Below are 15042 nucleotides of genomic sequence, written 5' to 3'. Positions count from 1 at the left end.
TATTGATTGATTTACCACAGTTTGATTGATCAAGAATATATTAACTGACAATGTGCAAAATACTAAACTTTTAGCAGTACCATCTTTAAATTCAGATATGTGCATTCGTTTTGTCCAGCTGGTGTTTATACTGTATTTAAGTTAAAAAAAAAAAAAAGTTGGTCCTTACTCTCATAATGTGGAATGAAAAAACTGGACTGTGGCGAAGTAAACATTTGTCTTTTTATAATTAGCTTTAACATAATAATTAGAATGACCTGCGCATTTTAAAGGCAAAACACATTTAAATAACTTCAACAGTCAAACTTGATAGCTTAACTTACTCGTGAACCAAATGTAACATTTTGACATCATGTTTTGATCTTTGTGCAAATAACTTTACATCCCTGTGCTTCTCAACAGAGTCTATACAATTTAAAAAGATAATCTATAATGTCGATGTGTCCGTTTATCTTTAGAACATCTTAAACATAAATAACATAACTTTTTTCCAGTGTTAATAGAAATGTACCTAAAAGGGCACACTAGCATTAGGAAACAACATACTGTATTAAAGATTAAAAGACATGGTCTGGTTTAAATATAGAAATGTAAAAACCTTGAAAGTGACAAACAATTTACAGTGTAAATGCTAGTGTTATTTTAAGTATGCTAAAATGATTTTTTTTTTTTGTCTTAAATTTTTAAGAGTTAACTTTAAAATCAGGAAACTGAGTTTGTTTCTAACCTATAACCAGGAATTAATGTTTTTTAAATTTCAAGTGAAAAAGGAAGGAAAGGTTATAGTGCAATGTAGATATGTCAAGGTGTAGTCGGTAGGTTACTACACCATTTGAATCACTTTCTGGAGAAACTTGTCATTACCGGAGGCAAATGTGTGATATTACTAAGCTGGCAGTAAAATTTCCTCAATGGCAAATAAAATTGCCATTTTGCCAAAATTTTTGTCTCCAGTAGTGACAACTATCTCCATTTTTCTTGAGGGGACTGAAAGTGGGGAATCCACTTTGGTGTAGAACATGTGATTCGAGCGATACGTGTGCGAACATCGGTCCGGTTCTCTATTGTGCGTGCGCTAGCTGGTACCACCGAGTGAACCTCGTCTCGTCAGGCTCTGTGTGCTGGAGCTTAGGCCTCGAACATCTGTCAAACGGCTCGACTAAGGAACAAAACAGAAACACACATAATAGATGTTCTCATGTTATTAATTTCTGGGACATTTTATGAAATTCTTTTTTTGACAAACTATGACTTTTTAGGACATACTATTCTATGACTTTTCAATCACTTTTTTTCGACATACTTACTATACTACGTCTTTTATGAATTCTTTTAATACATACTATACCATGACCTTGTTTTACCATCATTTATACATCTGGTACCTGGTCTCTACCTGGTTTATTGGTCAAATACTTGCAATAAAAGTACATGCAGTGGATAATTGACCTCCTGTTTCTTTAATTGTGCCATAACATACATATAAATAACCATAAAGTTTCAATATATAGTAGCCAAATATGAACTTCAAGTGTCCTTGTGTTGAAGATTGTGTTTCTAGTCCTTGTGTATTACTGATATTACTCTTTGTAATAAACCTTGTCTGTGTGTTTAGTCACTCAGTTCGTGCTCTCGTGCTTTGTTCCCATCCCAACTATCTGAATTATGTTGCATTAATACAGTGGACCAAGGAGTTATCACAAACTAAGACAACATATGTTATGTTGATAAAGCCCATTGTATCATTGGTCCCCAACAGTGTGCTCACCTGGGCGCCGTCCTGACTCTCTCTAGCTCCAACATTCAACACATTCAGAGAGTTCGCCCTCTTCATTCTGAAAACATGACAAAATATCATAATTAACTCTTAATATTTACACACACAAAATTTCTACAATCTCAGTTTTACTGATTTGGAATAAAGTTTTTTTTTTTTGTTGGGAACATGTACTGCGGCCAACACTGGTTTAACATCAACAGGAGTGAAAAAAGGAGATATCAAATCAAGAGACTGAAAGGCAATTTAGAGGCTTATAGACAGAGGTCATAATTTAAATATAAAATAAAATATGAAAGAATTACTTTCAAAAATTAGATATCCACTATTTGAAAACATAAAAAACTTTTTCTTTTTGCATTATTTGTGTTTGTAAAATTATTCAACAGGGGGATGTTCATTTAACTTGAACCAGCAAACTTCTGTAGCAAAGTCAGAGAAAAATATGGGCAAAAATATTATATATTACCCAGCATTCCTCGGGGTCGTTTCCTCCAGTCCAACTCCTTTCAGCTTGCGGACCAGTTTCTCGCTGCTTCTGCGTATCGACTCTCTGAGTTTGGTGAAGGAGCCGCTGCGCTTCAGGTTACTGAGTCCATCCTGTCCGGAGCCACCGTCCTCACCACCGGTCCAGCTGGGACGGCCATCGCCTGGAGAACCCACAGACACAATGACAAAGAAATCAGCGTATATACAAACAGTATGCAAAAACAAGCTCTCGGTGTTGGTGTTCTTGTCTCCTAAACCATGCATTTAAAAAAAAAAAAAAAAAAAAAAAAAAGTATATTGTAAACGCTAATACAAAACTTCAAAACAATGTACCTTCTACAGATCCAAACTCCTTTTCATGTGCTCTGGTCAGGATCTCTTTGTAAAGAGCTTCAGCTTGTCTGTATTTGCCCTGCTTTAGATAGCACGATGCCTGAGAAAGAAAAGTAGATTATAGAAAAAGGTTTGAGTGAAAAAGGGACACAATTTTTTTTAAATGATGTAGTTAGCAGCATTTAGACTTATTTTGCACAAAAGTAACATATATATAATTTATAATGTATATATAAAATAAATGTACTGTATGTAATGTATGGAAGCAGTTGATAATTTGATGTATTTCATATTGATATTTGATGAAGCTGACTTGCTTTATTCTTCCACTTTTGGTGTTGTACCCACATGGTTGAGTGTGCTTATTGGATAAAAATGAATGAAATGTAATCATTTATTTTTAAATTTGTCATCACCTTTGTGAATTGAAAATCTTGACTAATCTTTAAGCAGAATTCCAGACACATTTTTGACAACATTCATACATGAAGGTTCCCTCTCACCAGGTTGTTCTTGGTCTTGGCCACGTTGGCGTCGTCTGGTCCCAGTTTGCTCTGGTAGATGTGCAGAGCGCGTTCGTAATACTGCTCCACCTCCTGGTACTTCCCCTGGTTCTGACACAGCAGAGCCAGGTTGTTCAGCTGCTTGGCCACATCTGGGTGGTCTGTACCCAGAACCTGAAGGAGCGTTTAGACACAAATTACATACAAAGTCATAGTGTAGTATGTTGTAAAAACATCATAAAAAGTTAGTTTGCGTGGGTTTCCACCCACCCTTAAAGACATGCATTCTAGGTAACTAGGACTTCAGTTGAAAATTAGTCGACTGGCTAACGATGCATCTACAAATATTTATTAATGTGCATTGTCCTAATGAATGAATAAATCTTTAAGTATATTAAAAAAGTCATGAAAAAGTCATAGTAAAGCATGTTGAAAAAAGTAAAAAAAAAAAAAAAAAAAAGGTCATAGTATAGTATGTCGAAAAAAGTCATTGTATAGTATGTCGAAAAAGAGATAGTCATAATATAGTATGTCGAAAAAAGTCATAGTATGTCATAAAAAGTCATAGTATAGTATGTCGAAAACAGTGATAAAAAGTCCTAGTATAGTATGTCATAAAAAGTCATAGTTAAGTAGGTCATAAAAAGTCATAGTAAAGTATGTGAAAAAAGTAAAAAATAGTCATAGTATGTCGAAAAAAGTGATAAAAATCATAGTATAGTATGTCGAAAAAATTTATAAAAAGAGTCATAGTATAGTATGTCGAAAAAAAGTCAATGTATAGTTCGGCAAAAAAAAGTCATAGTATAGTTACTATACTATGACTTACTATAGTATAGTAAATTACTATGACTATGTCATAGTATAGTTACTATACTATGACTTTTTTTCGACATACTATGCTCTGACCTTTTTTGACTGTTTCGATATATACTATAACTTTTTTCGACATACTATACTATGACTTTTTTCGACATACTATAATATTACTTTTTATTACTTTTTTCGACATACTATGACTTTTTTGGCAAACTATACTATGACTTTTTTTGACATACTATACTATGACTTTATTTTTTACTGTTTTCACACTGACTTTTTATTACTTTTTAATTACCTTTTTTCGACATACAATTCTATGAATTCTTTTTGACATACTATGTCGAAAAGAATTCATAGAAAAAGTCATAGTATAGTTTGCCAAAAAAGTCATAGTATGTCGAAAAAAGTAATAAAAAGTAATATTATAGTATGTCGAAAAAAGTCATAGTATAGTATGTCGAAAAAAGTCATAGTATAGTATATATCGGAGGAAAGAAATGGCCCCTGTGTAATGTGTGCAACTGTACTAACATGGTGAAAAATGTGAATTTGGGATTATCGAAGGCATTTCTTCTTCAAAAAGTATAGTATGTCATAAAAAGTCATTAAAAAAACCCTAGTACATATTCACAGTAAAAGTCATTATTAGGAATTGTAAGAATGCGGAGGGACCTCATAACTGCAGTATAAAATACAAATGTGTGTGTTCTCTCACTTTCTCTCTGATCTCCAGAGCTCTTTTACACAGCGGCTCGGCTTCCTTGTATTTTCCTCTTTTCCCATAAAGCACCGCCAGGTTGTTGAGCGTTGCTGCCACCTGCACAAACACACAAAAACAGACAATATACATTACATACCAACTCAGTATGTCTGATACACTAAAAACCTTAAATTGGAACAATGCAAATTTAATGGGGTAATATAGAAAAGTTCCCAAGAGACTAAACATTGCTGCCAAATAAAGGTTTTATGTTTTTTTTGTTTTTTACTTACACAGTGATAAAACAAAATGGTGAAAATCAAGTGAAATATCGAGAAGAAAAGAAAAACACACACACACACACACACACACACACACACACACACACACACACACACACACACACACACACACACACACACACACACACACACACACACACACACACACACACACACACACACACACACACACTTTCAGTTGTGATTGAACTGTATTTTTTGAGTTACTATATAGGCCAACTTTGATGTTGACATATAGGCTACGCATTCTGTAGCAAATAACAATAAACCCACTTTTAATTATATTATCTTAAAGGAACACGCCGACTTATTGGAAATTTAGCTTATTCACCGTAGTTACCCCCATAGTTAGACAAGTCGATACATACCCTTCTCATCTCTGTGCGTGCTGTAAGGCTGTCTGACAGCTCCAGCGGCATCAGGCCAGCACAGAACATGCAGGTGAATGGTTCCAGTAATCCTACTGCTCCGAATAAGTGACAAAATAACACCAACATGTTCCTATTTACATGTTGTGATTTGTATAGTCACAGCGTGTACAAAAAACAACGTAACATGAGACACAGCCGTCTTCTAACTGTAAACAAACCGGGAACTATATTTTCAGGCGGAAGAATATAGTACTTGGGCGGAGTGATATGCTCGCAGCAAGCCTGTCTGAGAATATAGTTCCCGGTTTGTTTACTGTTAGAAGACAGCTGTGTCTCATGTTACGTTGTTTTTTGTACACGCCAGACTTACAAAATCACAACATGTAAATAGGAACATGTTGGCGTTATTTTGTCACTTTTGTCACAATTGGGAGCAGTAGGCTAGTTGGAACCAGTTACCTGCAGGATCTGTGCTGGGCTAAGCTAATGCTGGAACCGTCAGACAGCGTTACAGCACGCACGGAGATGAGAAGGGTATGTATCGACATGTAAGTCGGCGTGTTCCTTCAATGTAGTGTAACTACTTCAGCATGTAAATAATGCACCTACAATACAAACGTTCTCCGACATGCACTCTACCGTGGGGGGCAGAAATGTTGCCGTGGGGGGTTGCCACAGTCAAATCAACAGAGAGGAAACACTGGTATGTGTCAGTGGTAATTAAACCATCTCATTAGAATGCAGCTGGTTTATTAAAGGAGGCTAACTTACAGCCGGATGGTCCACTCCAAGAGTTTTCTCTCTGATCGCCAACGCGTCGTTCAGCAGGGTGGCTGCTTCTTTGTATTTGTTCTGGTCTCTGTAGAGAATAAAATGTTTGCCACCTCAAATCAATTTTTTAATATAAAATCACTTAGTTTGGGTAAATAAAGTTCCTTGTTCTTAGTGCAGGAACATTGTTGTTTTGTTGAATATTATATAATTTCTGCTCATTTTATTCTATAAAGAGCTTTAATATTACGAAAGGTGTAAACAATACGTTTGTAGTTATGGTGCTGATGAAAAAGCTGACATCAGTACACAGCAGAATAATGTTATACAATACATTATTTATATTACAGCAACGTAAACAGAAAGTGGAGACATACGTCAGAGCTCCTAACAACCTCAAACTTCAGTTAACAAAGTTGTAAGAATTAATTTGCTAAATAAGGTCATCAATACCAGACCTGTCTCCTCTGCCTTTCACGAACATGGAAAAATGTCCATTTAGATAATAATGAATTGACTCCTAATGTTAGAAGGACACCTGTAGGGTGGGAATGTAAGTAGAGAGCATTATCAATTTTTAGGGGGTAATGTTTATCTAAGTGTTGTTTGCTTTGGTGACTGGTCTCACCTGTATACCAGCGCCAGTATATTCAGCATGGTGGCTACGTCTGGGTGGGTGTGGCCTGAGGACTTCTCCAGGTCTTCCAAAGCCTGTTGAGACATTAAAATAATGATTTACATTTTTAAAAAACTGCGTTCACCTATTGATTTCTGATCTCTCGGTAGGGGTTCCCCCAGGGCAAACTGTTCTCTGAGAGGGATTCAATTTTAACGCAGGTCTTTCTTCTTCTTTCTTGGAGAAACACAACCCAACGTCACCCTGCGGTGGCAGTCGCGTAACTGCCGGTCAGACTTGTCTTGAGGCAGTGTGAGAGTCCCGTACAGTAAACGGTAAACCTCATTGCCTCTAACGCTGCCACAAGAAAGTTTTAAAACCCTTTCGGGGTAAAAAACCAAAACACAAGCACTTATCGAGTTTGTGTAACAGCTGACCGTTTGGTGCAACAATAAAGCACAGTTGCTCCGTCTCTTGTCTTTCTGGTATCAAATGCGGTTGTAACTGTCAATATCTAAACGATCTGATGGAAAATAATGAATGTGAAATATAAAGGCTACTTGTTTTGCTACATTGTGGGGGTTAAAGAACACAACAGGACATCACACAAATGGGCCATTTAAGTGACACACCCACCTGGCAGGGAAGGAGCCAGAGCTGTTGCAGGCCTCAGTTCTGTTTTTGCAACAGTTACGAGATACAATACAGAGGACCAGTTTGAGGTAAACGCCCCTCTCACCTGTTTGCAGAGTGGCACAGCGACCTCGTATCGACCCTGGGATGCGTACTGGATGACCAGGTTGTGGAGTGTTCGAAGGCGGGCGGGAATCTCGTAGCCACCCTGCTGTGCTGCGGCTGCTGCACTGCTGTGGTGAGGCTGTGACACTGAACAGCAACAGACAGACAAACACAAAGAAATGCAGGATTTGATATGAGCCTGGACTTAATGTAAGCAATCAATTACAAGTTTGAGTCACATTTCATTAATGTAAGTACATTAATTAAATCCGAACCATTAACTGAAATAATTGTACAATTATCAATATCAATTAACATTTTTTTGTCTTAAAGACCTCTAAAGTTTTGTCAGTTTGAGACTTTAAATTAACTCTTGCTGTGTAGCTACAATACAAAAGTGCCATGTCTCCAGTCATGTGACAATGTGACTATCCACTCATGTGGCATTGTTTTCAGAAAAATAAGGTGCTGTTATACAAGAGAACTTCAAAAAAGATTAACAATTACATTATTTGCCTGCATCTAAAGAACAAAGTTAGCTGAAAGAGAAAATAATTTTACCATCAGGTTTTACTCTGAAAAGATCCCGATGTGCAAACTCATTATCGCGGCATGTGACTAAAATTTGACATCAGAGCTTAAAATGTCTTAGCTGTGTGTGAAGAGTTGTTACTCAAAATATCATAAGCAGTGGCATACAGTCGCACAGAGTTTATCTATGAACAATGAATACTGCTGCACACCTCTAGTAAAATCCTACATTTACACATGAATAACACGTGTGATGTTGAGCTCATTAAAGCCGTTTTCACATATGAACTCCTGAAAACGTATGACACGTCCAGCTCCGTCTTATGTTCGTATTATAGATAATTTCAGGTTTGCAGTGCATGTGTGAAAGAGGCACATGACGTTTTCCGACCAGTGATATCTACCCATGCAGTCAGTTTGAGTTTTATTTTCTGAGCTTTTGAGGCTTCTTACACCATCCTGACAAAATCAAGGTGATTGGAAATTCTTTGTGATGATGCTAACCCATTAATAGCTGACCTTCCTTCGCTTAGACAAACATGAGAATGTCACATTTATGCTGTGACTGATTGAAAAGCATACTGCATATTACTGGTAGAGAGACATTATAGTCTTACCATGTGACTGTTCCTCGTCCTCGGTAGGAAAGAGGTCATCCAGAGACTCTTTGGTGGAAGTCGTGCCTTTGTCATCCTGAAGTGAGAAACAAACACACTCAGCAAAGATGGAACAGCAGATAGATTATTCTATCACATTGTCAATATTTCTCAATGTGTGCTTCACAGGAGTTCCTCTCCAGAGTGAGAGCAAAGGAAAGAGGAGAAAAAAACCAGGGCTGGAGCACAGCTGAGACCACCTGTCTTATAGCACTGTGGTAGCTGCGGTAACCACTCGTCTCCACTGCCTTCTCCTCAACAAACCGTGCATCTCACTTCCCTTATTTGATAGCTCCTCGCTACTCAGTTGAACCGGAAGTTGTTCTGGCCCTCCTTCGTAAAAGCCATGTCAAAGCTCTTATTCCTGCCCCAAGGAGCAAGGAGCGAGCATCGAGGAGGGACCTCCGAGGAGCTATAAGCAAGGATACACAAGAGCAGCCTTCCTGGAAGCCGTGCAGCTGAAAGCCGTCGCTAAACTCCGCCCACAGAGCTGACGAATTAACGTGATGCTTCAGAGGAAAGGACCTTTCATCCCTCTAAAAACTAATTTCCTTGTTTCCTCTCTCCTCGCACGATTTCCTTGCGTTTCTCCCATGCTTCCTTGGAGGGGCGGATTAAGACGCGAGGAAGGGAAGCAAGTGGAGGAACCGGGCATGCAATTTAAGAACCTGGGATGTACCCAAAGTGTGTCTCGCACCATTACAAAATAAACGACAAAAAAGAAAAGAAGAAGGCTCTCTCTTGAACCAAGTGCCATATTGGATGAACCTATTGGACAGGAATAACGATATATCCATGTGGAAATATACAATCACTATCTGATCAGGCAGGTCGTACTGACGTGTCAAGTGCGAACACACACACGTGGTGACAGCAGATTACCGATCCGGCACATCAAATCACAAAAGTAGCATTGAAAAGACAAGTGTAACCACGGCCCTGGTTGGCTGGGGAAGTAGTGGGGAAGTAGTTTGTCGCCTCCTCACCAGCTGCGGCTCCTCCAGGTCGTATTTGCGTATGGAGGACATGAACTGCAGGTGTCTGTTCTGCTCCTCCAGGGTGACCACTTCCTGCTCCCTGTCCTGCAGCCGCTGCTGAGCACCTGCCAGCTCGTCCCTCAACCACTGGTTCTCCTGACAGAGGCGACGCACCTGAGGAGGAGGGCACAAAGAAAGAGGAGGAGGTGATAAAGTAGGGGGAGGAGAAAGGGTGTAGGGGAGGGAAAGATGGAAGAAAGTAACAAGGAAAGGAAAGAAGATGAAGGAAGAGGGTGGAGAGGGAAAGGAAAAGAAGGAGGAATGGGAAAAGGGTTTGTTGCGGAAGGAAAAAAGAAACGAGGAGAAAGATGAAATGAGATGAAGGAAAACAGGAAAGATGGAGGTCAGCGAGATAGGAGGAACAGAGGAATGAGTAGTTGGAGATGAAGGAAGAGACAGAGGTAAGGAGGAAAAAGGCCAGATGAGGGATGGGTTATGAGGAGAAGAGGACGAAGGAGGAGCATTTGAGTGATCATAAGGATTTACCAACGTCGGAGAACCTCCCGTCTGCTCTTTACATCTTCAGTTATTCTTCTCTTTTTTTTTTTTATAACATGTTCTGCAGAAACTCACCTGAGCGCGCAGCTTCTGTTTTTCTGCCTCCAGTGATCCCAGGTGAGCTGACAACGCCATCATCACCTGGAGGGACGAGAGACAAGTGAAACATGACGTACGATGAAAACAAAGCCTAAGATATATAACAAAAATTATAACTTGAATTGATAATCAAACCAAACATAAAACATTAGGAAAACACATTCCCGGACAAAAGTACGGGGAAGTCCAAAAGGTTCCAAAGAATATTTATTTAAGGAAAATCAAATCAAATACTAGTTAATACAACTTTTACTTTAAACTGTTTTATTTGTTCTTTTTTACTTGGCTTTTAATGTACCTTTTCTACTTTGAACTTCTTCAGCAATCCTTGGGACAAAACCTTCCTCTAGGATAAATAAGTTATAAGTATGTTTTATATCATACAGTAACTGTTGGTCTTTGTTCCATCCCATTTTATTTTTTGTGTACCTAAGCTGCATTTTGAGAGTTGCGATGCATTTTGTGAGATTTGTATTTTGTTTCTAATTTTGAACAAACACTGAGACAAAAAAAACCCAAAGAAATATAAGAAGATAACATAATTAAAATAAATTACACCAGCAATAACTGATTTTTTTGTACTTGAGGGCAGTGGAAACATATAATCGCCTTATAACAGTTGCCTATTTACACATCCAGACGAAACGTAGCAACGTTAGCATTGATCAGGAGTCGTTTTTCAGTCTACCGGAAAAATGTCAGTCCAGTATTCACTCTCCTTTTTGCTCTGTTTTGGTCTCCACCACCTCCAAAGGGAAATATCTGTCTCTTGAGCTGCTAAATGCTCCACTATGTTTGCCAGCTAGTCGCTAACGTTGCCTATCTGGGATTTGGTGCTGAGCAGATAGAGTACAGCGGGTTATTAAGAGCTTTTCCCCTGAAAACTACTGCCTGCAGTGGTCAAAAACGCAGCTATGAGAGGTGAGAGTGATCCAAAAACAGTACAGTTATTGGCAGTGAAACAAAAACAATGAGGTGTCACACGCTACAACGCTGCGCAGAGCATATCTTTTATTAAGCTTTAATTTACCTAAAAAAAAATACGTCAATGACTTTGCCTCTATTCTGTTGTACCATTCGTACCTGTGCCTCACTCAGCCCCAGCTCTATCCTCTCCAGTGATTGGCGGATGATGCCGCTCTTCTCCTGCTCCACGCTGCCGCTTTCCAACACCGGCCGGCTCTCCAACGCCTCCTGCAGGTTCTCCAGCAGACTGCGGTTCTCTCCTTTCAGCGCCTCAAGTCCGGCGATCACCTGCTGCGTGTTGCACAGAATCTCCTCCGCCGACAACATGGCTCCAACTCTGAGGTTCCTCCTCTCACAACAACTGACCTGGAAACAGCACAAAGAGGAACACATACATGATAGAAAAAGTCATTGTAGTAGTTGTAGCAAAAGGAGCAGTAGTGGTAGAAGATAGGGATAGACTGATTATTGGCCCCTTTTTATGGCAGTTTGCAGATTATCTGTATCAGTGTTTTATTTGCCTGATAACCAATAAAGTTAATTAATTAAAAAGTGCACTACTTTGGCTCAGTTATAGCGCTGTGTCTGTCCCTCTGCTTTGGTTTTACTCACCACTGAGTCTGACTTAATGTCCCGCCCACAACACTATCTGACTCTCTTTTACTGTGGATTATGTTGAAAGTTTCTAATTTATTGAATAATTGCTTAAAGCATTTAAACAAAGTTTTGTGTTGGAATTTGTAACATTCCAAAATCTTAATTTTGACTTAAAGATTTTCATTTTCACTGTAAATGCATATCGGTTCCAGATATCAGTTTCATTAACTACTAATAATCGGTATCGGCCTTGAAAAACCAGTATCGGTCGATCCCTAGTAGAAGCAGTAAAAGCAGGACTCATGGTATCAGTAGAGGTAGTGGTATATTCACCAGCTGTAGTAGTATAATAGTTGTGGCACTGCAGTATTTAAAAGTCAGTATACTGTTGTTTTAGTATCAACTTGGCTTTAACTCAGCTGCTGAACGCAGTCCCACTCTGGTGCTGTGTCATTTGATAAATGTAAATGGGAGACAAAAGAAGATGTTTGGATGTGGATTGGCAGTCACCAACTCGTTCTGCAGGCTGAAGCTGCATAGAAGGTGTGTGAATTATTCGATTTATTCAATCTGTCAGCAACTTTACTAAACAAACATGTGATGGTTTCAGTTTCCTCTTTTCTGAGAGTCTGAGAGAAGTGGGTACATAATACATATACAATGCAGACAGTTTACTAGTGCAAACTATTTTGTTGGTTTGGTTTTATTCTGTAAACCACCTCCACATTGTCAAAATAATAAAAATACACTCAATCTCAAATAAATCTATCTATCTATCTATCTATCTATCTATCTATCTATCTATCTATCTATCTATCTATCTATCTATCCTAACAGAAAAGCTGGTGGGGTTTTTAAATCACAGAAAAATTAACAAACTTTTGTGTCTTTTCCAATATTTTGAGACAAATGTGGATAACATTAAACATTAAAATATATGAAAACACAAACATATACATAGTCTCCGTGCGCTGTGTTGACTGTGGGCGGTGCCACAGGCCTCAGGGTGAGTTTACCAACATATCAGCTCAGGAGTAATGTATTTCTATGCTAATTTAAACCCAACACAAGTTTCTCTGCTGATGTAGTGACGACTGCGTCACATTACGAGACATTTCTGTGTATGTTCTGGTTAACACATAATCGGCTACACTGTTACAATACATGTGGTTGATAATTATGTTCTGAAACACGATGTAAACACAATGACAAACACGCAGGCTTCATTTCATATCCACATCAACACAAAGTTATTTATAGCCTACCAGCTAAATCCAGGCTCTGGCGGCGTGGATTCGTCCTTTTGTCCCCTCTGAGCTCTTATTATTACTTTTATTTGGGAAGTGAAACCGGTCATATACAGCGGAACATCTCTGCTCTCAGTATCTTTCGGTTTATACACTGTTGAACAGGTGGGACGGTAAAAACTAGAAGCTGTTTAATGATTCACCTGCTGCCTCCTCGGCTCTTAGCTCCTCCTGTCATCACAGATTCATTAGCATCAAGCTAACATAACAAACATACAACTTCCGGTTCTCCCCTTCAGAGTAAAAGTCTTATCAATGCACCTCAGAGGCAAATATTGTACTTGTTACTATACCGTATTTGTCTGACAGCTTTAGTTACTTTTTCAGATGACAGTTTTTCATCACCTTCCTGTCCAGTATCTCCAGATGTGTTGATGTTGAATGTTTGTGATACACTGAAGGATGAAGTGTTCCTTTATGTGTTGAGAAAATGCTCCTACTTCTTAAATAAAGTCTTTAAAAAACCTCTAAGATCAGATGAAAAAAAAATTCATCATCACAAAGTTGAAAACAGGGCTGTTTTTTAGAGATACGTGGTTCTCACAGGACAGCAATGCTACAAACATATGATGATTATAGAATATGAAGCATTGCTGTAGATTAAACTATCCAACAGTATATAAAAGAGTTAAAATGAGCACAACATTAAACATCTACAGCAGTAAAATTCAACATACACATTAATGCAGCAGGAATATTAATCCAGAAACATCCGATATAACAGAAAACACTGACAGGGAACATTTTACTGCACAATGAGTACTTTTACTTTGATACTTCAAGTACTTTTGCTGATAATACTTACATACTTTCACATAAGTAAGGTTTTAAATTCAAGACTTAAACTTTTCAGTGTAGTATTGCTACTTTTATTAAAGTAAAGGATCTGAGTACTTCTTCCACCACTGCCAGTATCTGTTTCCTATATGTTTTACAAACACATAAATAGGAAACCCCCCAAAATAACTTGAGCCAAGATGGATTATTTACCACAAACTGAAATCCCATTTGTTATTTGGCAATAGGCCTACGGCAACACTGACAGAAAAGCAATAATGTTTAACCTGACTCTGATATGGTAATGTGTTTAGTGACCCTATTTCAGTCTATGCTTCACTCGTCTAATGGATCAGATAATCTTTATTCAGCTTCAATATTTGAAGTTCAACTGTATGTGTTAAGAGTTTTTCCAACAGTTTGACAACAACAATATAGGACGACAGAACAACTCCAACTACATAAACAGTCAAATAAATTGTGAAATATTCAAATATTGTGCAATAACCTGATATATATGTCTAATTTTAGTAGAACACAAATAAATGTATCACCTATATCTGCATACAAACCCAGAGATTTTATTCTGAAGGCAAAGTCTTATGATTTCCTGCATTTGTCCAGTTATGTGCGCATCTCTTGACGCATCTGAGGAGCTTACCTGATCCCATATTTCCCACCATACACCGCGGCACCGGGGCTGGCCGTGATGTCCTGCCCGGGACGCCAAGGCCACCTATCTGTCGGAGAGATGAACTGCCTGCAGGGCGAGAGATAGTTTATTATATTGACAGATCATTAATGATGACAGATTATGAACGGTTTACTTTGACAGTTTGTGTTTGTGGCCTCCTATATATATATATATATATATATATATATATATATATACTACCCGGTCAAAAGTTTGGGGTCACTTAGAAATTTCCATTCCAGACAGAATACCAGCAGAGATCAGTTGCATTGTTTTTTTTAATCAGGGCAGCAGTTTTCAGATTACATTATGTGCTTGCATAATTGCAAAATGGTTCTCGACTGTTGTAGACAGAAGTGGCTGAAGAAATGCTTGAAATTCATGCTTTTTGGTCTAAACGTCATACCCAAATTAAAAGTGGTACAGCTCCCATATACTTTGACACTCAGGGGTGTGCC

General features: G+C 38.3%; 1 protein-coding gene across 1 annotated transcript; it reads right to left on the bottom strand.

Annotated features, from left to right (window-relative positions):
* Window positions 1-202: 202 nt before the first annotated feature.
* On the bottom strand, window positions 203-13280 carry klc3 (kinesin light chain 3). Its single transcript, XM_028573227.1, has 14 exons — window positions 13072-13280; window positions 11327-11575; window positions 10220-10285; window positions 9596-9760; window positions 8571-8646; window positions 7424-7569; window positions 6697-6779; window positions 6069-6156; window positions 4640-4741; window positions 3103-3276; window positions 2600-2699; window positions 2247-2427; window positions 1769-1835; window positions 203-1159 (listed from the first exon to the last, which is right to left on the bottom strand). Exons 2-14 carry the CDS (start codon window positions 11534-11536, stop codon window positions 1076-1078), a joined length of 1542 nt encoding a protein of 513 aa, XP_028429028.1. The 5' UTR covers window positions 11537-11575; window positions 13072-13280; the 3' UTR covers window positions 203-1075.
* Between the last annotated feature and the right edge of the window lie 1762 nt (window positions 13281-15042).

Source organism: Perca flavescens, chromosome 3 (assembly GCF_004354835.1).
Source record: "Perca flavescens isolate YP-PL-M2 chromosome 3, PFLA_1.0, whole genome shotgun sequence".
Lineage (NCBI taxonomy): Eukaryota > Metazoa > Chordata > Actinopteri > Perciformes > Percidae > Perca > Perca flavescens.
Note: the sequence above shows the minus strand (reverse complement) of the source record. Positions and strands in the feature narration are given on the sequence as shown.

Excerpts from the sequence above, each read along its gene's own strand:
- klc3 (XM_028573227.1), bottom strand. The coding sequence starts at position 11,536 with ATGTTGTCGGCGGAGGAGATTCTGTGCAACACGCAGCAGGTGATCGCC. Across the intron at positions 6,157-6,696 it reads ATACTGGCGCTGGTATACAG|AGACCAGAACAAATACAAAG; the intron begins GTGAGACCAGTC and ends TATTCTCTACAG. Across the intron at positions 3,277-4,639 it reads CTCTGGAGATCAGAGAGAAA|GTTCTGGGTACAGACCACCC; the intron begins GTGAGAGAACAC and ends ACGCTCCTTCAG.